This window comes from Limanda limanda, chromosome 12, assembly GCF_963576545.1.
Source record: "Limanda limanda chromosome 12, fLimLim1.1, whole genome shotgun sequence".
Taxonomy (NCBI): domain Eukaryota; kingdom Metazoa; phylum Chordata; class Actinopteri; order Pleuronectiformes; family Pleuronectidae; genus Limanda; species Limanda limanda.
The window spans coordinates 11,076,789-11,100,630 of NC_083647.1; the positions used below are offsets into that span (position 1 = coordinate 11,076,789).

Consider the following 23,842-nt stretch of genomic DNA (forward strand, 5'->3'; position numbering starts at 1 on the left):
CTTTGTTACATTTAACTGGATATTGTAACAAACTGTTTATCCACGTCTTCACCCTGAATCACACACGCTACAGCAGTGATACAATCCACGTAAAGAGGGATACATGCGTGTAAAGTTGGCTTTGTGTATGAGTGTAGTGGCCATCTTTGGTTTCTAGTTTGAACTGAGGCTGGTGCAGTGGCGATCAGATGAGATGCTGAAACAGGGATTCTATTAGATATTAGGTGCAAAGCGTTATTCAGGCTCAATACCGACACAATAACAGAAGGAACGTAGTCACTTTATAATTTACATATTATTATAACTTTATAATAACAAACACCCATCAAAATAAAGTGATTCACAACTGTTCCAGTGCAATGCAATACGAGTCTTGTAATACTATATATTGAAAGTTTTATTGGATTTATATGCATTATAAACGTGCTTCCATTTCACATTTTCCAAGTCACTTAGTGTAAATAGATGAGTGTAATGCTAAACTACACTAAGAGTGGAGTATATTGATTTTTATCATTCAGCCATTTATCCGTAAGTGATGCACATGGAATCCATTAGTGTAACTGTACAGGCTCATGTCAGGTCCTGTTTGTGTAATTCAGTCATTCATCCTCGAAGCTGACTGCGGCTCCTCGGTTTGAGTTCACCTTCACTCATCACACCCTCCCTCACTTCACACATATTCTCTAAGGCTGCTCCACTTCGAGGCTGCTCTATAAATATTTTTCTCGGCTGCCGTGTCACTCACAATTTTTACACCAGGGAGACAAGAGCAGGAAATTGCTTCCATTTTCAACTTTCATCCAAATGCAATCAGATTTAGGTGGGAAGAGGAGCAGTATTCTCCTCTGCTCTCTGATGTGGATGTCTCTATACCAGATACACTGTTGTACTTATACAGGGATGGTGATGAACTTGTGAAAGCATACTTTACCTTTTCCTTTTTTTTTGCAGTGTGGAGAATCCTGAGCTGCAGCACTAACTCTGGCGCAGTCCTCCACACGGCCCGTCTCTCACAGAGGGGCAGGCTGCTGGTTTTGAGCTTCCTAACCCTTTTGTTGTTTTACTGCATCCTGTGCACCGTCCGGCCAGTGAGTGAGTGATACGTCAACTTCTCTCGGAAACAATAAACAATAATGGAAGACAAACGCAAGAAACGCAGCCCAAAGGTGTCCCTCCCGCAGCCCCCTCCTCCCCCCATCAACCCCCGCAAACTCACTGTGTTGCCCGCCAGCAAAAGTGCCACCTTCACCCTCGGCCTGCCGCAGCCTCCCTCCCCCAAGAACAGAGGCAAGTACAAGAGGTCCATAGGTGCGCCCGGCCAGCCCAAAGAGGTGTTCGCAGCCGTCGTAGCTCCACCAAAGACCACCAGGTGTGTTTCTATGAGTACCAAGGACATCCTCCAGAAAACACCTGCATTTATAAACATCTGCTGCAAATTTCTTTTTTTCTGTTTAGTCCTAGCATCCATTTTCTTCCACAAAGAGTCATATGGAATGGCAGTTCATGCCTCAGCCAAGGCCCAACAGTCCCCTCATTAAACCACATTCAAATTCCCTAGATCCAGATTTGTATTGGGAACTGCACCACCAATTGCACACACTCATAAATATCTGTCCCCTGAACATGAGGAAAATTTTGAGTAACTACATATCTTATTGTTAAAAGAGAGGGTGAAAAAATTTAATTTGGAGCAGTTTTGGCTTAATTCTACAAACTAACAAACACAGATGAAAACCTAAAGTCCTTCGGTGGAGGTAATAATGTGAGATCATACAGTTTGCATGAGCTCTACAAAAGTTAAAAAGTCATCACAAGCCGTGGTAAATTTAACGATAGCAGAAACAGGAGGCTGGTTGCCATTGATGTTTTCTGTCTGTTTCTCCTCAGGCCCCACAAAGAGAAGCCCAGGGCCCCACAGCCAGCAGGGCCCAGCAAAGTAGTCCAGTCTTCCCCCTTGCAGCACTCCTTCCTCACGGACGTCTCAGACGTGAGAGAGATGGAGGGAGGCCTCCTCAATCTGCTCAACGACTTCCACTCAGGCAAACTGCAGGCGTTCGGTAAGCTAAGCTTGATTAGACTGGCCACCGAGGGAATATTCTGTTACAGGCTGAAAGCAAAGCCAGTCGAAAAGTGGCTTTATTACCGAAGTCAAACAGTGGCTGGGCTATTTTTATCCGCTGCCATGGTAATACTGCTGGTAATACTTTTGACTTTGCTGTAGAAGTGCTATAACAAGGTCCCTCCTGTCTGGTCTCACTCCTCTGTTTGGTAGGTAAGGTTTGCTCCTTTGAGCAGCTGGAGCATGTGCGTGAGATGCAGGAGAAGCTGGCGCGACTGCACTTCAGCCTGGACAGCCACGTGGAGGAGCTTTCAGAGGACCAGAGGAAGTGTGCCTCAGACCACAACCTGGAACACCTGCTCAGTAACGTGAGTGCAGCCACAGCAGCAGTGACTCATCTCTATAGTACACAATCTCTGTTTACAGCTGGTCATCAAGCTATATGAACGTCTGAAAACTGCTAAAGAACGACGTTCTGCACTTCAAGATATAAGTTGGTGTCTATAAGATTGATGAGGTCATCAGGATTATGTAATCAGGTATGACTTAAATATGTTAGTTGCAAAACTGAAGGTGTGGACGATTCCATAATTATCTAGAAGTTGTGGACATAAAAAAAATTACCTTAGCTTGAAGTTGCATCATGGGAAATTTAAGAGCAATTGATATGGGAATTTGACTAAAAATGTGGATAACATGGGCCCTAATGCTTCAACTGTAACATAATAAAAACCTGGGGTACAGATTTAAATATCAATAACAATATATATATATATATATTATCATCACATTGTTAGACAACGTACAGCAGTATATCTGAAGGGATATTTTAATGCAGCCTCAGGTCAATTTTTACTACTCACTGATTACATTCAGTTTCAGTTTTTGGTTTTACACCAAAATGCTTATTTCCCACCTTTGGAAGAATATAGTCTCAAATCAAGAGGGAATAAAGTCAACGGTTGACAGGGGTGAATTTATTTAGTTATAAACTGTATGATCTCAGGGACAGTTATGTCAGGTAAGTGATGATTAGGTCAGTGCTGAAAGACTGCCATACTCACCAAGTGCTTCAATGTTCATGAGACAAATAGTATTTTATTACACAGTGTGTACCCAGTGTTAATGAGTTAAACATATAACTTAGAATATATGTCAGAAGAGTCAGGAGAGTCTGAATGAAAAGATTTGACCTTATTAATCATTCTGTGGTGATCAGGGTTGATATTGTGGCCGTGGTCATAATCAAATCAAGAGAAACAATCCGATCTGAGTGCGTTCACTTAGAGATGTCCACTTGAGACCGGATCACAAAAATCAGTGTGTACAGGGTCAGAAACACTCGACATGTGACTGTACGAAAATCACAGGTACAGTGAAATGAATAAGTTTGACTCATAGTTAATGTTATGAGGAACACTAGAGTTCATAAATGAACACTGTATGCTTTACTGCACTGCCAGATTGTCCCTGTGTTAAATAGTATCCAGCACAAACACTGATGTGCAAAGGGTTTCTATTGTTAGCGCGTGGTGTGGCTCCTGGTTACTCACGCCTGGGGCTGCTCGGCTCTCTGTGGGGAAGCTGTGGTGCTGTGTGTGAGGGAGGTGAGAATAAGACCTCACTTGCCAGGAATAACGTGCAGCGAGTGGATAACTGTAACTCAGAGCAGACGGGCTGTGAAGTGAATTATCTCTGTGCAGATTTGGAAATCTGATTTCCCTTCGTTAACACTGTAGTGGTGATGGGAATTGAATTCATATTGAAGTGCCACACACAGGCTGTTATGTCATATGATCATGTTTAGTGATTAGCACCCTGCAGTGTCACATCCGCTGCTATTTGTGGCTGTTCATATTTTCTCTCATGTCATTTGTTCCATTTGTTTCCGCAGCTGGAGGAGCTCAGCACCTCCATGTATCCTTTCCTAATGAATGTGTGTTTATTTATGGGAGTCAGCCAGCACTCCAAGGTGAGCAAACACTTGATTTAGATAATCTTCAGTCCCTCCTTGCGAATCCTTAACGTGTCCGTGTTCAGACAAAAGCTCCACTTGGCCGAGAACCAGGACCTGCCCAAGACATCTGGCCCCTGACAGGAGAGGAGGTGTGGAGGGCGGCGACAGCACACTCATCATCTCCCAACATCTAACCATGGCCAGGTTGCCATGGCGTTGATCCAGCTGCCTTAGTAACAGAATGGAAAGACCCACAGGAGGAGGAGGAGGAGCCATCTCCCGGCCCATTTGGTCAGTGAAACCAAGGGAACGATACAGTAGCTTAAAGCAGCAGAGCATTAAATAAACCAAAACATCATCCACTCCTTCCTGAATCGCTAAATGATCAGAGGGTGGACTTCACAGTGGAAGAAGAACAAAACAGGCTGTGGTACAGTTTTGAACATTTTTCAGATAACATCAGTAAGTAGTTACATCATATGGTAACAACTGAATCCAGGCGAGTGAAGTTGTTGCTTCCTTTTTCCTTTACAAAAAGCACATTTTATGAGAGTTGAAGACTTTATACTGTGTTTCATTATTTTATCATATGCCTGGAGTTTTGCTCAATTTTAGAGCCAGTCCAGACCTGGTATTCACATCCGTCCTGAGGGATCTGATCACAAGTGGACAGCGTCAGGTTTGTCTGATCACACCTGGTATGAAAGTGTGTCTCCTGTGACCACTTGTGATCAGATCTCACTTGTCGCTCTAGGCATAAATCACGTTTATGTCTTAGTTATATTTCAATTACACAATGTTTAAACCCAGTCTCAGTTTATAGATGTGCCCGATGACAATATTTGTGTGTCTCTTTTCGTATGGGTGAGTGAGAAACATAGAAATCATGTCGGGGTAATCAGTGTTGATATTGTGGCCACAGACAAATCAAGTCATGGTCAGTGAATAGACTAAATTCTTTTGGGATTTATTGTGAAAGGGTAGCGGGTCAGAGACGTCACCTGAGTAGGTGGTCCTTCGTATCATATTTAGATTTGCATTCATACAACGAAAAGAGAGGGGCTCAGACCACCTCAGAATGGGGTCTTGAGGACACATCTGGGTACGGTCACACCACTTACCATCAGATCCCTCAGGACGGGTGTGAACACCAGGTCTGAACTGGGCCTTCGACGGAACATGTCTGCCAGTAAAGGTGTGAAATGTGAACCATTCTTTCGTATCGAGTAGAAATTGTATTTGGTCGTTTTTTGACAAAAACACTGTGGTTAACTCTAAAGTTAAGAGGAAGTTTTCACCTTTTGCTATTATTCTGAATGCAGTCTCTCATTTTTATATATTTGCTAAAACGTTTAATACCGACTGGATTTCAACAATATCTGGACGATCCTTTCCTGAAAAAAGGTGCATTTTAAAAGGGACAGTGTGAGGAGACCTGTGTACAAAATGTATGTTTGATTAACTTATATGTAAATGTATATAATATAGTTAATAAGGTTTCACCAATGTGCAGTTCAGCTACTGTATTTGCTTACACTGACGGTTTGAAATAATTGAAGTAGGGCGATTTTGTAAGTGCTTCTTCAGGATTGCCTCTAGGTTTTATTTTTTGTGAATGATGGCCAATAGCAGCGTCCCTGCAAGCACAAACTAGTCCCCACTGCTACTGAGAGGCTGTAAAAGCCACTTCTGTAGGTCAAAAAGAGAATCTGCAGTTTGACACTGTGTTGGATAACACATCCACAGAGTACTGCAGCTAGCATAAGCCTTTGAGCAGTACTATTTCAAAATGGCAGCTACTTTCATAGTTTAAAGATTTAGGGGCTTCGATTAATTAAATTCCAAACCTGGCAGCAACGTTTCTTGGTCGTAATATATAATCCTTGACAAGACATCTGAAGCGTGATTTTAGTGTTTCATCTGAAACATTAAAGCATGTCAAAGTATTGGCACATTTGTTAATTAAATCATAATCTAAGTCGTTTGCACTGCTTGCTAAGCCTACCTCTTCTACAAGGCCATAGAATATGTGAAACCTCTCGTTGGGTTTGTACATCAAAGATCCTTAAGTGAGCTGTTTTCTGTTATTTCACATTTATTTATTGAATCTTAGCTTTACACATCATGCCATATTGGACACAGTTAAAACAACCCAAAAACTTGTGTATTCTCATGTGTGTCACCAACTGTATCCATGAATAAAGGCAAATCAGGTTAAAGACAGAAAGACGTGTGTTTCTTGTGGCTAGAATTTCTTCCCAGACTCATATAAGGTCACATCCACCTTTGACCTTTTACCACTGAAATCTTATCAATTTATCTTCGAGTCCAAGTGACAACTGGTCAAAATGTGAGGCAGATTTTAGGTATTATTAAAGAAGCAAATAACAGATTTCGTAAGGTCACAGTGACCTTTGACCTTTAACTCTCAATTCATTTGTGAGTCCAAGTGAATGTTTGTACTAAATTTGAAAGGATTTTCTGAAGGTGTTCCTGAGATGTGTTCACAAGGCAGAAGATGTGTTTTGTGTGGACCAGTGACCTTGACCACAAAAATCTAAACAGTTATTTATTGAGTCCAACTCTAAATTTGTACTGCATTTTAAGTAATTACCTCTGGGCGCTCTTGAAATATTATGTTTCCAGCTTCTGGCGTACGCCATTGCAAAGGCATAAAAACTCAAACGTTACTTGTCTTTTCCCTTAAAAATTTGAATGAGACACCTGCAGTTTAAATGTACATAAATAAAACACTTTATTTATATATCAGTCCATCTTTGCTCTTGTTCACAAACAAGTTTGATATAATTTAACAATAAATGAATGAAAAGGCTACATGAAGACACAGCATGGCACTATTCTGAGACAGAATCAGATTGGGGGCGTCACTGTTTCTCAGGCAAGTGCAGGAGGAACACTGCTCTCCTTTATTCTTTCACGCCATCCCCATCCAGAAGCATGAGTCAGATCCACAGTGTGATGTAGGCATCGGTGTACACACACACACATATATATATATATCTACTTAACAAAAATATAGACTATTTGATCTTGCCAGTACGATTTGGTCATGCAAAATAAAGAAGACATCAACTCATCACATTATTATTATGACTTTGAAACCATTACATGATAGATAAATTATAACTGTACCATCAAACAGCAAACGATTAATACTGTGCAAATACACTTTAGAGCTGTACAAAAATATTTTGTACTATTCTTGTTATTCTGAATTCACAAAACTTTAAAACAACTACATGAGACATATAAAAAGTATCAACATCACATCTGGTGAAACAGCAAAGATATACAAATTTCAATTCCCTGTATTCTTCCTCGTCTTTTTGTGCATTTCATTCGTACATTCTACGGTAGTGTTTCTGATTGGTCTACAGTACATGTTTAGATTATGGGAAAAAAGAAGCAATGACAATAATGAATTGACGTTTATCATGATGATGAGCTACGTTTATCATGATGATGAGCTACCTTTTCAAAGTGCAAAGAGAGCAGGTTGAGTGTGTGTTTCAATTGTTCATGTTTCTGTACCAGAGGAAATCTCACTGAGATAAGAATTCTTTAAGGACTTTGTCTGTTGCGATACAAAAGTGCAGGCACTGTGAGAAATGCGGAACATCTCTGTCTTCAAGTAAGGTCAGTGTCAATATTCTTCTCTTCCAACATTTCGTTGTGTTTGGATTCGGCCTTTTACGAAAAGCCCCTCAGGAACTCGTTTAAATCCATTTGGATGTTGGCAGTCTGCGAGGCGGCACACTCGCTCAGGCTGGTCCCCATCTGGGTGTAGAGGGCTTGGCACAGGTTGCCGGTCGCTGCCCGCACGCTGCGGCCACGAATGGTGCCGCTGTGGGTGGTGGTGCCCAGCAGGTGCCACAGCAAAGGCAGCACTTTCTGCTCCACCATCTGGGGTTTGCGAGGATAGAGCTCTGTCACAATGCCTAGAAATGAAAAAGAAGAAGTGAGACATACAAACCAATAAGAGAGTGGAGGTCAGAATGTACTACAGAATGAACCGAATGATAGACATACCTGCAACCTTTTCAATAAGATCCACCTTTGCTTTGCCATTTAAAAATGTAGCCTTGGTGCAGAGGGGCTGAAGGAGAAGTATATTATCTGTCATGGAAACAAAGACAATCACAACATGAAATAAATTCTCTAAATCAAACATGAAAATTCACCTTTAATAAAATAATCTGAAGGCTTGAAGGGTGTACCAAGATTTAAGATAAGTGCATCAATGGCTCCAACAGCAGCAGAGTAGATGGCATTGTTTTTGGAGTTGAGGTGATTGTCCACGATTGCAGGGACCAGGAAGTTGAGCACTTGGGACAAGTTGTCCTTCATCATGAGGATGATTTTCTGCAGTGACTCGAGGGCATGCAGGTTGACTTTACTGTTGGACTCCAGCAGCCGGGCCTTGAAGGCATCAAACAGCTGACGGTAGGGAAATGAATTATGAACAACAAGAAGGTGAAAGAGACACAGTTATGTTATGAAGCAAAATAGTGTGATAGTAACTGGAATCTTTGACAAAGGCTTGTACTAACCGGGAATATACTATTGATGACCATGTTGGGGTTCTGCTGGCAGTCGTCCACTAGCTGGTTGATTCCCTTTATCCTCTCTCTGAAGTCTTTTGAACCAAGCAGACCTTGGATCTGCTTGATGTATTCAGTCTTGTCTGCAATACTCTGAGTCTGAGATCTACAGCTATATTGTCTATGAGACTCCCTGTAGAAGAAGCAAAATACATCAAATACATTTTCCTTTATAAATCTGAGACACAATTATAAATAAGGGATGTACCTTTTGAATTTTCTTTGTAATGATAAGTGGGACTCTTTAATCGATTATTAACAATTTACGGACAGGACTAAAATTGTATGTGAGGGATGAGTGTCGGACACATTGGAAAAATGGCAACATGTTTTTTTTTACAAGGAGTTGATTGTTAACATCAGCCTAAGCAGGAGTAAATAAGGTTTCATTTATAGCACACACCTATAGCACTGTTGTGCTTTCTCTTTCTCTCTCTCACACAAACGCACATCAAGCATTAAGCATTACACTGTGCGCTGCTCCCTCAGCCACAATGAGCATGCAGTCACTTTGGTCTCATGAGAGTGCGCATGTGGGCAACCATGATTATCACTTGTCAATAACAGGCAAATCCTACTCAGTCCACCACAAACAACTTTTCTACAGCTGTGGGGTCAGTCTGTGAACTCTGAGACCCAGAGAGGAGACTACCTGCTTGGATGGTGCCAATGTCAAAGGATTTTTAAAAGCGATTAACTGATAGTATCAATCTGTCAGTTAACGGTTAATAATGAACATCAAATTGGAAACAATTATTTTCCATATGAATCAAAGAAATTGTGTAAGCTACAGCTGCTGTACTGCTTGATATTCACACTCACCTGTTGGTCTGGTTGAGAGGCTTCCTGGTGAGAGACGAGGTTCTCAATGTGCCACTGCCTTGGATGGAGCGTCTGCACCTTGCTGACTGGGTTTCTTGGGGCATCTCGCCACAACCCTAAAATAACCCACAATCTCTAGGTAAGATGACAGCGTGGCCTTGAGCGTTAACATCAATCTTATAAACACAGAGGAACAAATGGAGCACCTTTGTCTGGAGACTGATGACAGTATCTCTAACAGTTGGCAGGTCATTGGTGGGGATGCATTTCTTCAGGATATTGTCAAAGTCAGGATGGGATGACAGGGACAGCAACATCCGACGCCCAAAGTACCTGTGTGTTGAACCAGTGTAATCACAACTCGGACACTGACGGCCAATGTTAAGAGACTGTAGTTATGACTTCTGGCTCCCCAGCAGTGCAAAAGCAGCAGTAAAAGAAAGCATGAAACCTACTTAGGATCCAACTACTTTTTCCAAAGGCATGTAACCTGAGCAATCACAATGCAGTGTTGTCATATATATACCCAGCACCAGAACAAAACAGTACCACCACCATAAACTGACATGAAAACTCAATGGGCTGAGTCGGCTATATTTAAAACAGAGAGTGGTGCAGCATTGTATTATTCAAGGTTTTCTATTATTCTGGTGGAAATATTCATATTGTTTTTTTTCCCACTGTCATCTCTGATGTATTTTCTACAGTAATAATGTTAAAAACTAATTAAGTTCTTAATCTGAGCAATGCAAGATTACATCTCTCTGTATAAATTTAAAAGAGAAATAAAATTGTAACTTTACCTGACTTCCTGTGAGGTGTCTTGTGTGAGTTTTGTGACAGCAGGTAAAATCCTCTCAGTGACATCTTTACTCCCAGAGAGGAGACGGGCAGCACCAACCTTCTCTACCACATTGGCCAGATGCTGAGCAGTGAATTTTCTCACCACTGCATTGACGTGACTATCGGTGTAGGTAAAATGAATGCAATCAAATATTTGAAATTGTGAAGTAGACTTAATGTACCTACAGGAATGTTACATTTGGTGAAACAACAATTTACTGTGTCTGCACTGTGTGTAAATATGCAAACCTGAGTCCTCCAGTGAGTAGAGCGTGGATGCCACGAGAGGGGCTGCAGTGCTGCACCATGCAATCCAGGGCTACATCAATATCTTGCCTGATGAAGGCGTTGGACTCTGCAGCTTTATGCAGTAAAGCTATAACTGTCCCCTCCAGCTCCTGGTCCATCCCCTTCTGCAGGTTGGTGTACAGATTACCCAGTGTGCACACTGCAACCCTAGACACGCTTGACCGCAAGTTCTTCACCTGAGGATGATGGAGATCAAGATACAGGCAGTCAAAGCACAGAATATATGCGGTTTAATTAATTAGATGCTGTTGATGAGCAAAATATTATATTGACAATGAATTTAGGCAAGAAGATGTTCTAGTTCAGAAGGAGTCATGACAGCAGCACAATGCAAGCATGTAAAAATCATGTGGGAGTGTTATCCAACAGGTTATGCTACCTCTTGAATGAGAGAAATGCAGACATCATGAAGCCTGGCCTGGAGTGTGTCTGAGTGGTAGTGGGCAAGAGAGCGCAGGGACATCAGACCCTTAATCTTCTTCTCCCTATATTAAAAAAAAGGACAAAAGTTGGCAACATAATTTACAATATTCACAGATATTGGTTGTTGTTGAACTTGATGTAGATACTGTATATAGAGAGATAAATCTATAGCTGTAAGATTGTGTTCAACATTTTCAACATTTTTGTAATGATGGTGATTTAAAGTTGCATAGTTTCTTGAACATATGAAAGATCCCTAGTTTTAAATTATGCTTATGATGGACGGAGTGTTTCTCACCATTCCACAGAATTCAGCAGGTCGAAGCTTTCGGTCAGCGCCAGGTTGGGTTTGGAAAACGGACACAGCTCCGGTGGCGCAGACATATTTTTCCTGGTGTCCGTGGTGTCAAGGGAATCAAGCTCATCTAAATGGCACATCAGACACCACACAACACGAATGCCACAGATTAGGTTTCATGTTACATCTCTATCTGTCTGAAAACATGCTGTGTGTGTGGGTGGGTGGGTGGCAGTGCATTAACGGTAGGTTGTCAAAACAAAGCCCTGTTGCACATTAACCAAAGCAAACATCTTAGTCAACCATGCTCTGATGGCTCTTGACAATTAAATTAATTCACGTACCAGCTTTTTTTCTACAAACAAAGGCCTGTTAAAGCTCTGGCTGAACTATTTATAAAGCAGTGGAGTACAGCTAAATTGCATGTAAGACCAACAGATTACACACAGCTACATAATAAACGAAAATACACAAGGACATTATTTGGGCTATTAAGGCAGATGAACTTGACATTAGAGACATCATGAAGCCGAGATGTTGGGTTTAGAAATCCACCAACCTGTGCTATGTGACAGTGAAGGTTGTGTCCTGCTGAGGCTGGGAGGCCTCCGGAGCCGTGAGAGGTTTTTAGGGTTGGGGGGCACTGTGGGGGGGCTTGGCTGGAATGGCAGTGTGAAGCACTTGAGGGGGGTTTTGAGTCCCAGTGGGCTGACGGGGCTGCTGGGGCTAAGAGGGGTAGAGAGGTAGTCTTCTTTGGAGGAAGACAGCGTGCTGCCGTTTAAATGCAGATCTACAACACAGAGGATAAAATTTCTTTTTTTTGGCGAAAAACAACTAAAACCATATTCTTGGTTGTGTTATTATGTGAATAAAGACAATTTAAATGTTTACACGATTATCTGACATTTTAATATATAAACCAAAAAAGCAAAAAGTGTATAAAATTGAATTTACATGCATTTTAAAGCAACCAAGAAATTATTTTTAATGTGAGGAGCAAAAAATTACTTTGAAAAGCTTCTTATTACCCAACCAATCAGAAAATCTAAACCCGTTTTTGGAACTCAGAAATCAATTGATCAAATATAGAAAGGCACTTGAATCACCTGCACCATTAATAATGATAATGACCTACATTGTAATTTTCTGATACCTCTCAGGCCTTTATGAGTCTTGTTCAATCTTCACTAGTGGATTAGTAACTGTGATGAAGGCCAGTGAACCACAGGGCATCAGACTAACTTTTACATTGGTTGTGCCAAATCTTTTCATTTTTGATCCTGAGTCAGCGGCGCTAATCATTTCCTGTTAGCAGTCCGTGATGGAAAAACTGTTTTCACACTTTTTGACCCAACGGCTAACATTTACTGCCTTGTTCACCACCTCTTCTCTCATCTCTGCTTCACTGTGTGTGTGAGTGAGTGGGGGCGGGATCAGTTGTTTGTGTCCTTTTTCGTTTCACAATTTATCAAATAATCCAATTTCTGAAAAATTGCATATTGTTGGTAATGTTTTTGTATGTGTTTCTATCACCTTTGATGATTAATGGTCTGTTCTCCTCAGTTGGTGAGTCAGACAACATCTGTCTGACACGGTGGATCCTCTCTTGTGTGCTGTTCCCCTGACCACCCGGCCACTCCTGATGATTGAGACGCTGCAGCTGCATCCTGTCCCGGCTGAACCCTGCAATCTTCACCCTCTCCTGAACATACATCCATTAATAAAAAACAAAAAAAACACACACAAGGTGTTACTTTGGTATCAGGAAACTTTACATGGTGTACTATGATTTACCACTGGACAAAAGTATAACTAACCTTAAATTCATCAGGAGGTGGGCTGTCATCACTATCTATCGGATTTTCATACAGAGTGTGGTTGTAGACACCAGCTGATGGATAAGTGGGGTGTTTGGCCATAGATTCACCCTGCTCAAGTGACAAGACGACTCCTGGGCGGCAGGCAGATAAGTGCAGGTAATTTTAAATATATGACGGGAATAATGTACATGACTTAAATGCTAAATAGCATCACCAGTAATAAAATCAACAATACTTTTTATGGTCATAAAATTGGGACCATAAATACTGGACATCATCCCTTTGAGTCTGTTGTAAAACAGCACTAATGTTCAAAACCAAATCATTAAGAAAGCAGAATACTGGACAGATGAACAATGATTTGTGGCCTTTACACACTGACCTTTTCCAATGACTCCTTCAGGCATGTCTTTGCCTGGTGAGTTTCTGCTGCTATGGTTCTGTAACCCTAAAGATTAAAGCAGAGCATTTTTGAATTAATTATGCAAGCCCACTAAACGTTAGCATGTAAATCCATTGTCAACGATGGCTGACCTTTTGTAGGCTTCAGACCCCTAACTGCTTCACGAAAGTCAGGTTTGACCAAAGGAGGGGAGGTTCCTGTTGTCTCCATCTCAGTTTGGATTTTCCCATTGGAATAAGTCAGTCTCTGTCCAACGACACCCACCTCAGATGACAGTTCATTTCTTAATCCTTGTAAAAGCAAAAGACAAAAGTTGTTTCAACCCAATTTAACAGAGTGTGAAAAACACTTCTTTATCCCTTTTATACCTTGAAGGCTGCTGAAGTACATGGACACAGATGTCTTCAGTTTTGCAGAAGGCACTCTTGCGATGCGAGGTTTAATTTCTGTAGAGTTTTCAGGACTGTTGGCAGATGTGACAAGTGATAAATTATGGTGCAAACTTTCACAACACTGCCATCACGCAACAACAGATAAGTACCAGTTTATTCCATCAGTGTTTTCAACTGTCAACATGCTTGTGAGAGGTTTAAAGTCATTAAAATGCTGCTAAAAGATCAAAAAATGATTTAGTCTATCTGAGAAACCTACGGTAGTATTATGATCTTAAGTTATTCTATGTCAAGTATGAGCTAACTCAAAGAAAAAATTACTATATGTTATCCAAGACCTTGATCCCAACATTAACAAAATGCATCAAATGCAGATCTTTTACCTGGTTTTGAAGCCATTAGCCACTGAGCTCAGAGTGGAGAGACCATTTTCACTGGCTGAGCTGGTAAGCTTTGGGGAGGTGTGTAACAATGAATCCAGATCATATCTCACAGCAGAGTCAGGGCTGCCTGGATCTGGACTGTGAAGGCTCACTTTGGCCCTCTTCTTGGCCGCACTATTGTGCAATGAGCGCAGAGAGTTCCGCATCTGTGAGGAACACACAAATCAGCACATGTGAGCATGGAAAGGAAAAACGGTTGGAGCCAAGATTCAACCCCTGAACAAGCAAATAGTGTCCTCATGTACTGGAATAAGGGTCCATTAACAGACAATATCCTGACCTCCTGCTTGTCCAGAGGATCATCTTCTTGAGGATCCTGCACTGCACGGAAATCATCAGGGTCCAGTTGAAGGCTCTTTTCTAGCTGTTGGTTCTGAGGGCTGCCTGGAGCATTGTACATCTGGCCGTTATGAGACTGGGCCTGCTCTCCTGTAGGGACTACTGGTGAGATAGAGAGAGTTGCCCTGGTGCTGCTCAGAGCCCGGCGGAAAGATGAAGTGGAGGAGGAACTCAATAGGGTGGCACGGAGAGGCATGGGAGAGCATCTGCTGGAGAGGTCTCCTGCAGGGGAAGGACAGGGAAGAAAGACAAAAAGATTATCCAAGAAAGAAGTCACAACATTTTCACATTTAGCAGAAAAATCAAAAACATATCAACTTAAATCTATTCTACAAGTTTACCCGTTGCTGTGCCAGCTGTGTCTCTCCAGGGGCTGGTGTCTCGCTGGTGAGGGCTGCTCTCCCTCTTGTTGGGCCACGTGTTGGACATAGACAGGGAGGGATCTCCATGGCGACGGGACAGTGTTGGGGTAACCATGCCTCCTGGGAGTGTAGCCAGTGGGTAGGAGGGCAGTAGGAATGAGCCAGATGTGGTGGGGTTAGAGGGAAGGGAAACTGTGCGCCCAACACTGGGGTTCCTCTGGAGCATGGGCCCTTTGGGTGCCACTATGAGACAGGTGAACACACATCAGGAACCATGAAAAACTGGGTGTATTGGAGGGCAGTAAGGTAGAGATATGGTTGATGCCTGGCTGATGATTAAAAACCTTCAAACTTTAAATTGTGACTAGAGCTCTTAGTGCAACTTAAAGTTCTTACCAACATCTGGGTCACAGAATTTGGTGGTTTTAAAGATGTCAGGGTCCAAGTTGAGGCTTCCACTTCTTCTGAGGCGAGCAGGAGGCCTCATACGTCTGGAGCCTTGTTGCTTCTGTGATTCTGCAGAACCTAGATGGAAAGTATATTTTGTATTTTGATTACGAATGTAAGAGTCTTATAAAATACTTTATCATGATGAACATGGCAGCAACAAAGTCCTTTGTAAAATGTTATAGACACAGTAGGTAAGTTTAGATAACATTTACACAAACTGTTTAGATTAATTATTACATTGAACTGCATTGGTAACTACTTCTTGCACACTTTGCAGCCAAAGAAGCTCAATACGTTTAAAGCCCAGTCGTGCCAGTGAGCACAGACACACAGGGTACAGAAAACAAAACTACATTGAAATATTCTAGAAACAAATACTACAATGGTAGTCTCCTTTTTAGGATTAGCACTAGCATGTGTCCAGATTACACAAGATATAGTAGGAGTAGCAGGAGTGAGTCTCATTCCTTTTTCATCATGTAGTTGAAATCAAGCAGCAAATGAGTCAAATAGATACAATCCAATTTCAAATCGGATGTGAGAAACAATTTATTAAACAGTCAAAAATGTATTTTCTTCCACAGAAATCTCTGAGACAAAAATTCTGAACTGTTCATTACATCACTGAGTTTCTTCTTTTTAATTCTCTTGCAAAGCTGAGGAGGAGTCAGGGACAGCTGCAGGCAGGTCATCTTGAACATGCCTGCAGTCACAGCCTGCTAGAAAGCCTTGCTAAAGTTACAACAGCAGTAATGCTTGACTTTTTCTATGCAAGATTCTCTTCTAAATTCTAGGGATGAAATGGTTTCAATCTACAATTACTGTGTTTGATACTATAACAGCATGAGCTAGTGCTCTGGCTATGGCTAGCAACTGTTAGCATCCACTGTCACCAAATTATGTACGTTTAACAAACACTGATATTTTGCACTGACCCTAAAGGCTCTTATATACTACTACGTGTCCGTTTCTCGGAGAGGAGAGTCTTTTTGATATTTACTTCTCCGACACAGTACGTCGGAAAAAATTCATCGCCAAACCCATAGGTGGCGCAACGGAAGACGAGCTCAGAGAAGCCTACCCCATTTGGGAAGAAGAAGTCCACGTGTCTCTGTTTACATGTTAGCTTGCCTCCCACACACTGAACCATGGCAACTAACAGAACTAAATAAAGTGACACCCAGCGGGTCAAAATGCTGATGTAATCGTTTCTTAGCGCAGCGGTTCCCCGGTCTTGTTTCCGAACTGCGTTGCTGATTCCACAGCTTGAATCTGATTGAGGCTACATGTAGCTAGAAGCTACACGGACCTAGCTCCCCCCCAGCTTCCACACACAGTCAGCAGGGACTCCCGGCACTAACTGCTACCCAGTGTTTGCTTCTAACCTGACGGTATTATAGAAACAGTGTCATGATATAAGTGGAATTAAAGTCGTGACGGCGGGTTCTTGCACTGTTACCACCGCAGTTAGCATGGTGGCTAGCCTAGCCCGCTAGCTTAGCCTGCTAGCGCCGTTTTGAAAGCTCGTTCTAACCGTATGTGACCGTGCACACATGCCGTCGGTGCTCTAACGAGCCACCGTCAGCCGGACAACTCCGCTGGCTTAACACACACATCACATTAATCGTAGAATCATAGTTGTGTTCGTGTTTGTGGCTACAAGTAAACAGGAAGTTTGAGGTCCGGAAATACGGAAATGACGTCATACGGAAATGATGTCGTTCGCGGACCAATCACAGCACGTACAGTTAGAAAAATCAGACGTGTACGAAAAGCTCTCCGAGGCGCTCGGAGAGGGCGTTCCACGACGGATAGGGCGGTCTTATCTGTCCGTAATAGAAAAAACGGAGAGGCATAAATTGGCCTTAAGGCATTTAGGGTTGAAGTCTGCACTAATCATAACAAGTTGTCAATCTTCTCTGCTTTACTCCGTTTAATGTACTTCTTTATGTCGTCAACAGCTCAAATCAATTGTATTTACATATGGTTGTATTGTTCCTACACGCTGATACATTATTCATAATGGATGCTTTTATATGCACATTTGATTTACTTACTTACTATAAAACAAAAAGTTTCTTTAGGAAGCTATAGCCTTTCTTCTTTAATGTTGAAATGGTGTTATATGGTGCTATATAATTTATATTGATACTAAATCTTAATGATATTACTTTAATTTGCCTATAAAGCACGTTTTGAACGTTTTCAACACATATGAACAATATTGTAATAATACTGATACCACGGTAATTTGGTCAATATAATCATGATAAAATATTTTCACACTCATTAAATGTTGGTTAATAGTAAAATGATTTTACAACATTCATATCCTAGAAAAATATCCATTTAAGCATCTTAACAGTGGAAACTATTGGGTCCTTTTCATCTGCTCATTTAACACATACAAACTGATAATTAGATGACTAAACCACTGACACAACAGTGTCTTGGCTTCTTGTGAGACTGCTGTGACACTTATCTGCTTTACAACTGTGCTCAACCCAGGGCATCTGGTGACATGCGGCGTGGTGACTCCAGTGACTCAGCATGCCAATCCAATTTACAGCCGCTCTAATTCGAGTCCAGCTGAATTTGACCCTGACATTCATTCAACTGTACTCGTCAACTTATCTGGAAATAATGTGGGTGTCAGGTTGAGATGAGCAAACATTGGTACTTACTAAAACTGGGTATGTAGGTCTCTGGACTCAGCCTCCTGGACAGGGGAAGGAAATTCTTGCTAGCCACCTAAACGTGCATGGGGAGAAAATTATTTATTTTAATAGCAACAATAGAGGATAAAATTCAGTACAACAAACATTAACCATAAGAAGAGCTTCAGTTTAATTCCATCCAATGGTCTGAACAACAGATATTTAGCCAGCTCAGACATGAGACACTGGCCTTTGAGTGGAGCTCAACTTAATGTGCATGTTTACTGTTCTCATTTAAGTTTTTCTATCATCGTACAGTGGTCAGAGATAAATTAATGAAACACAGAAAGCGAGAGAGGGTCATAATAGATGTTACAGCCTTTTGAGAGAGTGAGTGATGCTGCTGAGGCCAGCTCCCTCCCTCTACAATCACAAACACTCACTGCAGACCACTTGGTGTGATTGCAATCAACACCAGAGCAGTAAGTAAGGCATGTTTTACAAGCATACGGCTGCGGCGTTGCTAATTATGTTTGACGTTCCTTTCAGTAAGTGCATTGTGTGATTATGAGGTTGCTGGGAAACGAGACGCTGCAGTAAACAGAAGGTCTTTCAAATTGAGCCTCTATGCAGGATGATAGGTTCCAGAACCAATATTGTCAATTAAGAGCTCTCCTAACAAAGCCACTAGATTGTTTATTATTAGAATAAACAAATCATTTGCGTTTGTAAGCTAAGAACATGTGACTCAGTATGTTTTCCGCAGTAACTCTACAAAGTGGGAGCCTGACTCTGGCTTATTTTTCAAGACAATACTCATCTTTGCAGGGACAGTGTCATTGTGCAGGGAATTGAGTCACCTACTGCATTTCTTCTGCAAATAACATCAGTGTTCCTTGAGTTCACATATCTATACCTCTCTCTGTATACATCCCTGCTTATAAAAAATTAAGAACCACATATTCAGCGACAACTGTTAAAGGTATACCCCATCTCTCACTCAGCATTGCCTGTGACAGCTAATAAATGGATATTCAGTGATACAGTTTAGCCTATTGTTACCCTGCCAACACATGAAAAGAAGCCAAGCATTGAGCATAATGAAGAATATGTCCCAATGGAAATGTGTATTTAAAAATATTATGATGTTATATACAGTGAGAGATGGTTGAAGAAATACGGTGTACATAGATATGGAAGATATAGCTGTGTCCCTCTCAGCTGCACCCTCTCCATTTTGCATTATGAGAGATTCCCCTAAACTGTCTCTAAGGACAGCGCCACCTCTACGATATTTTTAGTCTCTTTGGACCGGTGCCTTTGGATGTGACTCAGCTTGTTTGAACAACAAGGTAAAAGGCAGAAAAACTAAATTCTTAAATCATGGGAGAAACTAGAAGGATAAAAGATTTTTTACGGTAAAGAATTTCTAAAATGGAAGCAGAGAAATCTAGTCCACCACTTATACCTACTCCTATGCTACTTGCAATGTCTGTATCCCCATCACAAGATCAGGGGCAAATAAAGATAATTACCTGGCCACTGAGATGCCTGAGGTTACACCCTAAATGCTTTGGATGTCGAGGAGTATTTTTAATTCAATAAAAGAGGTGAACACTGCTTCCTGTGTCAATAGCTGATTCATTAATATCAAACACTAAACACGAAATTAGTAGAAGCATATGCTAAGTCAGGGAAGGTTAATTATAACAACAGATAAGTAAGAATATGGGAGGTTGACAGGATGAAAGACCCCACCTGTTCTGAGCACGTTCGATTTGGTGTATTGCATTGCTGGTCATTCTCAGTGGATGAGAAACTCGACATCTCCCAGGGTAGTTTGTTTTTCCCTTTGCCCGCGCTGACAATCCTCCTTTGGAATGGAAAGTCATCAGTAAGGGAGCCTAAGCTGCCGTAGCCATACAATCGGTTGCAGTCTGGTTCGGTTCTGAGGCTCCCTGCACTGCTGATGCGACCTCTGTTCATCACCCAGTCCATATCAGCTCCAGAACCGTACTGCAGTGAGCACCTCTGTCCTGGTTTGGGCACAACTAAGCCATACTCCACTATTCCGTCTGAGGAGAGTTTAGGGAGGACACGCCTTGCTCGTCTTGCCTGTACAGCTGCCATTAAACCCTCTGCATCCTCGTTCAGCTCAACCATGTCCACAGCTTTCATCAGAGGCTGCTTTTTCCCGGTGTCAAGGCAGTAGTCAAAAACAGCAAACAGCTCTAGGGCAGCATGGCGGACTTTCTTTTTGCTGTCTGCCAGATATGGTGCAACCTCACAGCAAAGCTTAGGGATGTTGAAATCTCTCCTAGGATGAGTAAGCATAGCTGCCATAATGATGTTAAGGACATCTTCCCTAACCCTTGAATTCTTGTGCTTCAAGTTGCTGACAAGAAGATTTAACACTTGTTGCGGCGCAACAGTTTCCATCAGCCTATGAAACACATTCATGTATTCACTCCTGGTGATGGTGCGAGCATCCCCGAGGGCCTTGAAGGCCACCAAGAGTAACAGTTTGATATATTTCTCTACACTCGTGCCTAGCCTCTGAATGAGAATGTTTAAAACCTGTAAGGTACCATACAGCACTTTGAAATTACTGTCATCCAGGAGTCGAGGGAGAAAATTTATGAAGTCCTCAACACTCGCAGAGGGGACTGACTTGATGTCCACCCCTGAGAGGACGCGTTTAAGTTCTTCCACGCCATCTGTGCGGTTTAGGTAATTCTTTGGGTCCAGAAGCTGCTTGTGTAACTCCTGGGAGATCAACCCGGGGATCATTATTGATGGTGTGATGGATGTGGTCTCAACTTAGAATCCTAAGATGAAAGACAACTCTGCAAGGACAATATTCCTCTTCTTTAGTCGGAGTGGTTGGTGATGGAAAACCACTCTGCTGTTTGTCAAGCTGTGGAAGTAAAACACAGTAAGGGAAAGCTGAAATCATGGCAACGGTAACTCGTAGAGGCACTTCCTGCGTCAACAGAAGTTGTCATACTATTTGGAGGCAACTGCCTTTGTTGCCACACTGTTTAGAGGCAGATGCCTTTGTTGCCACACTGTTTAGAGGCAGATGCCAAACAGTGTGACAACAAAGGCATATAGCGGCTTTTTTTGCCACACCGTTTGGAAGCAGCTGTCACAGTTGCCGAAAGTGTTTGGGGCCACTGTTTGAGAGCAACTGAAGCTGTTAGTGATTTATGCATTGAGATATACTGGTTTATGAAGGTTCATTGGATAGTTTGTTAGCTCTCGGGGGGTTGGACTAAAATGAATCAAGCTCCAGATCCATCAGATCCATAAGCATGATGTTGGTGTCTATGGATAGGTAAGAATTCAAAGACTGTATTCATCAGTTACAGTGTGACTAATGTACGAACATGAATTCATGGCTAATGATAGATTAATAACAGCTTCTCACCATCATCATTTCAGACAGAAGAGTAAAGTCAGAGCAAATTTGAGTCTTTTTATGTATCTCATTGAAAAGAAAGCAAGGTTCAAGTTTCAGTCATTAAGCATCATGTTCCATTGACATCACTGCCATGTCCTACCACATTAAGATTTGTGCAATAGGCTACATAAATATACATATGGAAATACCGGAATGTACAGATTGTGTTGCAGCAAAGAGTCCACTTGTCACTTTTTGCACATTGTTACAGTGCAAAGTAATATAATGTCCTTAAATGTTTTTTGATAGCAGAACATGTAAATAGGCTTCATGTAGAGTAATATCATTTTGTTTTTAAATGCAGTTAAAAAAAATATTACTGAGCAATATGAGGACAATACTAAAGACGAAAAAAATAACATCTTTATCTTGTTCTTCTTAATCTTTAGGGTAACCTAGTGTGGGTAGGCCAAGCACTCATCTACATGATGTGCTGACTAGTCAACTGCTTTTTCCATGGAGACTGGATTTCTTTGGCATTGACTAAAATATTATGATTTTATTAGTTCTGTGTCACTGTTAAGAGTCTGGCACAGGCACAACTTATGAATGATCAGTATACTAAAATAAAATAATTAACATGGCATGGACCCATAAAATGCACAATAAATATTGTTAATGTTTAACTAAACCCCTAAAACATTTTAATCAGATGAAAACCAATATATTTGATTATTTAGTAGAGAACATATTGATTTGGGAATTTGGCCATATTAAAATATAGTACATATGAGCACAGAAAGTAGAAAAGAATAAAACAGATGTGAAGGGATGATACCATAACTTTACACAGCGACTCAACCATCCATTCCCCGGAACAATAACAAGTAAGTACGCGTTCACGAACTAGTCCAAATCTCCCTGAATAAGGCACAAACAGCGGTGGTTGCTCTCAGACAGTGTGGCAGCAAAGGCAGCTGCCTCCAAACAAAAGGTGGGAGCTGCCGCGGCAGATGCCCTTATGCAGCCTGGCAGCAGTGGGATCATTTCAAGTTTCAGTTCAATGACACAAAACACAGGCGAAGCATCGACAGCATTTAAGGAAAATCGGTAAAAAAAATCAAAAAACATGACACAGAAATCAGCCACATAAACGAGCATGTTTCACAATACAAGTGAAGTGAGGAGAAATACAGATCAATTATTCGAGGTGCTCAGAAAAATCACACGCTGATAAACAGTCATAAACTAGGTATAGATCTCAGGGAATAAGTCACTAACGGCGGTAGTTGCCCTCAGACAGGGGGGGCAGCAAAGGTGACACTGACACCTTTGCTGCCCCCCTGTCTGGGCAAATCAGTGGCAGTTTCTGTTGCACAGGGGGAACGAGCAGGAGCAGCGAACAGGGCTGAGTAAACTCCTACTTGCTTGGATGCAAATGCAATAAGGAGCTCGGTGGCAGCGTCGGTACTAATGCTTATAAGCACCGAGAAACGGAACTGCACATTCCAACCATTTGAAGTGGGATTGGGAAGTTGCTCCACCACCACATCCTGATGGATCCCCACAGTAGTGAATGGACACAACCACTTGTGGCTGTCGGCAGTCACCAGCACACCGATGGAGATCACCATCACTGCTGTACGCTACACGACTACCTGCTGCTGTGGTTAATGTAAAAAGTGTCGTCAGATATACGACACCTCACAATGTCTTCAATTAGCGTCTTAACGACACGTTACCGCTAAGCAGCCTCATTAGTGAGCTAGCAACAAGAAACATTTGCTAAGTACAACAGCGGCGAAGCGGTGCTAAGCTAACTCCGCTAATTACGTTGTAGTGTGTGGTGCTGACGGAGTGAGCTGGCAAAGTTAGAAAAAGAGAGAGAACACAGACCCCGCATTTCTCTCGGTCCTCTCCGTCGACGCTGGACGAGACTACACGCTACGTCGTCCGAATGTCCATGTCGTACCGCGGCCGCTACGGCTGTTCCCCCCCGGGAGCAGACATGTTTCCCCTCCGGTCGCTGGAGCTGCTGAACGGACTGAGGGGTGTTCGGGAGCTGCGGGGGTTTTCACGTCGAGAGGAGACCACACACACACAACACACACACACATTTACGCGCATAGACACACACAGGCACACACCGAAGCAGCAAAATGGCGAATGCACGTCGCAAACGGAGCGCTTCCATGGTGACGCGAGCTCCAGGCTCCTCCAGGCGGCGTCACCGTCAC

The 23,842-nt window shown here is 42.1% G+C and overlaps 2 protein-coding genes across 2 annotated transcripts; one reads left to right on the plus strand and one right to left on the minus strand.

Moving 5' to 3' along the window:
- Window positions 1-1,136: 1,136 nt before the first annotated feature.
- Window positions 1,137-4,157, plus strand: ccdc28b (coiled-coil domain containing 28B). The gene is made up of 5 exons (XM_061083405.1): window positions 1,137-1,372; window positions 1,891-2,060; window positions 2,276-2,430; window positions 3,957-3,979; window positions 4,103-4,157. Exons 1-5 carry the CDS (start codon window positions 1,137-1,139, stop codon window positions 4,155-4,157), a joined length of 639 nt encoding a protein of 212 aa, XP_060939388.1.
- Window positions 4,158-6,908: 2,751 nt separating this feature from the next.
- Window positions 6,909-23,809, minus strand: LOC133015815 (TOG array regulator of axonemal microtubules protein 1). Its single transcript, XM_061083088.1, has 23 exons — window positions 23,502-23,809; window positions 19,961-21,119; window positions 18,230-18,296; window positions 15,492-15,620; window positions 15,075-15,338; window positions 14,675-14,955; window positions 14,335-14,540; window positions 13,928-14,022; window positions 13,691-13,849; window positions 13,539-13,604; window positions 13,154-13,287; window positions 12,870-13,038; window positions 11,896-12,126; window positions 11,337-11,463; window positions 10,995-11,100; window positions 10,556-10,791; window positions 10,267-10,425; window positions 9,670-9,796; window positions 9,464-9,579; window positions 8,591-8,774; window positions 8,258-8,477; window positions 8,070-8,156; window positions 6,909-7,978 (listed from the first exon to the last, which is right to left on the minus strand). Exons 2-23 carry the CDS (start codon window positions 20,990-20,992, stop codon window positions 7,731-7,733), a joined length of 4,443 nt encoding a protein of 1,480 aa, XP_060939071.1. The 5' UTR covers window positions 20,993-21,119; window positions 23,502-23,809; the 3' UTR covers window positions 6,909-7,730.
- Between the last annotated feature and the right edge of the window lie 33 nt (window positions 23,810-23,842).

Coding starts and splice junctions, on each gene's coding strand:
- ccdc28b (XM_061083405.1), top strand. CDS start 1,137: ATGGAAGACAAACGCAAGAAACGCAGCCCAAAGGTGTCCCTCCCGCAG. Junction 1,373..1,890: donor GCTCCACCAAAGACCACCAG/GTGTGTTTCTAT, acceptor GTTTCTCCTCAG/GCCCCACAAAGAGAAGCCCA. Junction 2,061..2,275: donor AGGCAAACTGCAGGCGTTCG/GTAAGCTAAGCT, acceptor TCTGTTTGGTAG/GTAAGGTTTGCTCCTTTGAG.
- LOC133015815 (XM_061083088.1), bottom strand. CDS start 20,992: ATGATCCCCGGGTTGATCTCCCAGGAGTTACACAAGCAGCTTCTGGAC. Junction 14,541..14,674: donor ATCCTCTGGACAAGCAGGAG/GTCAGGATATTG, acceptor TGTTCCTCACAG/ATGCGGAACTCTCTGCGCTC. Junction 13,605..13,690: donor GGGTCTGAAGCCTACAAAAG/GTCAGCCATCGT, acceptor TTTAATCTTTAG/GGTTACAGAACCATAGCAGC.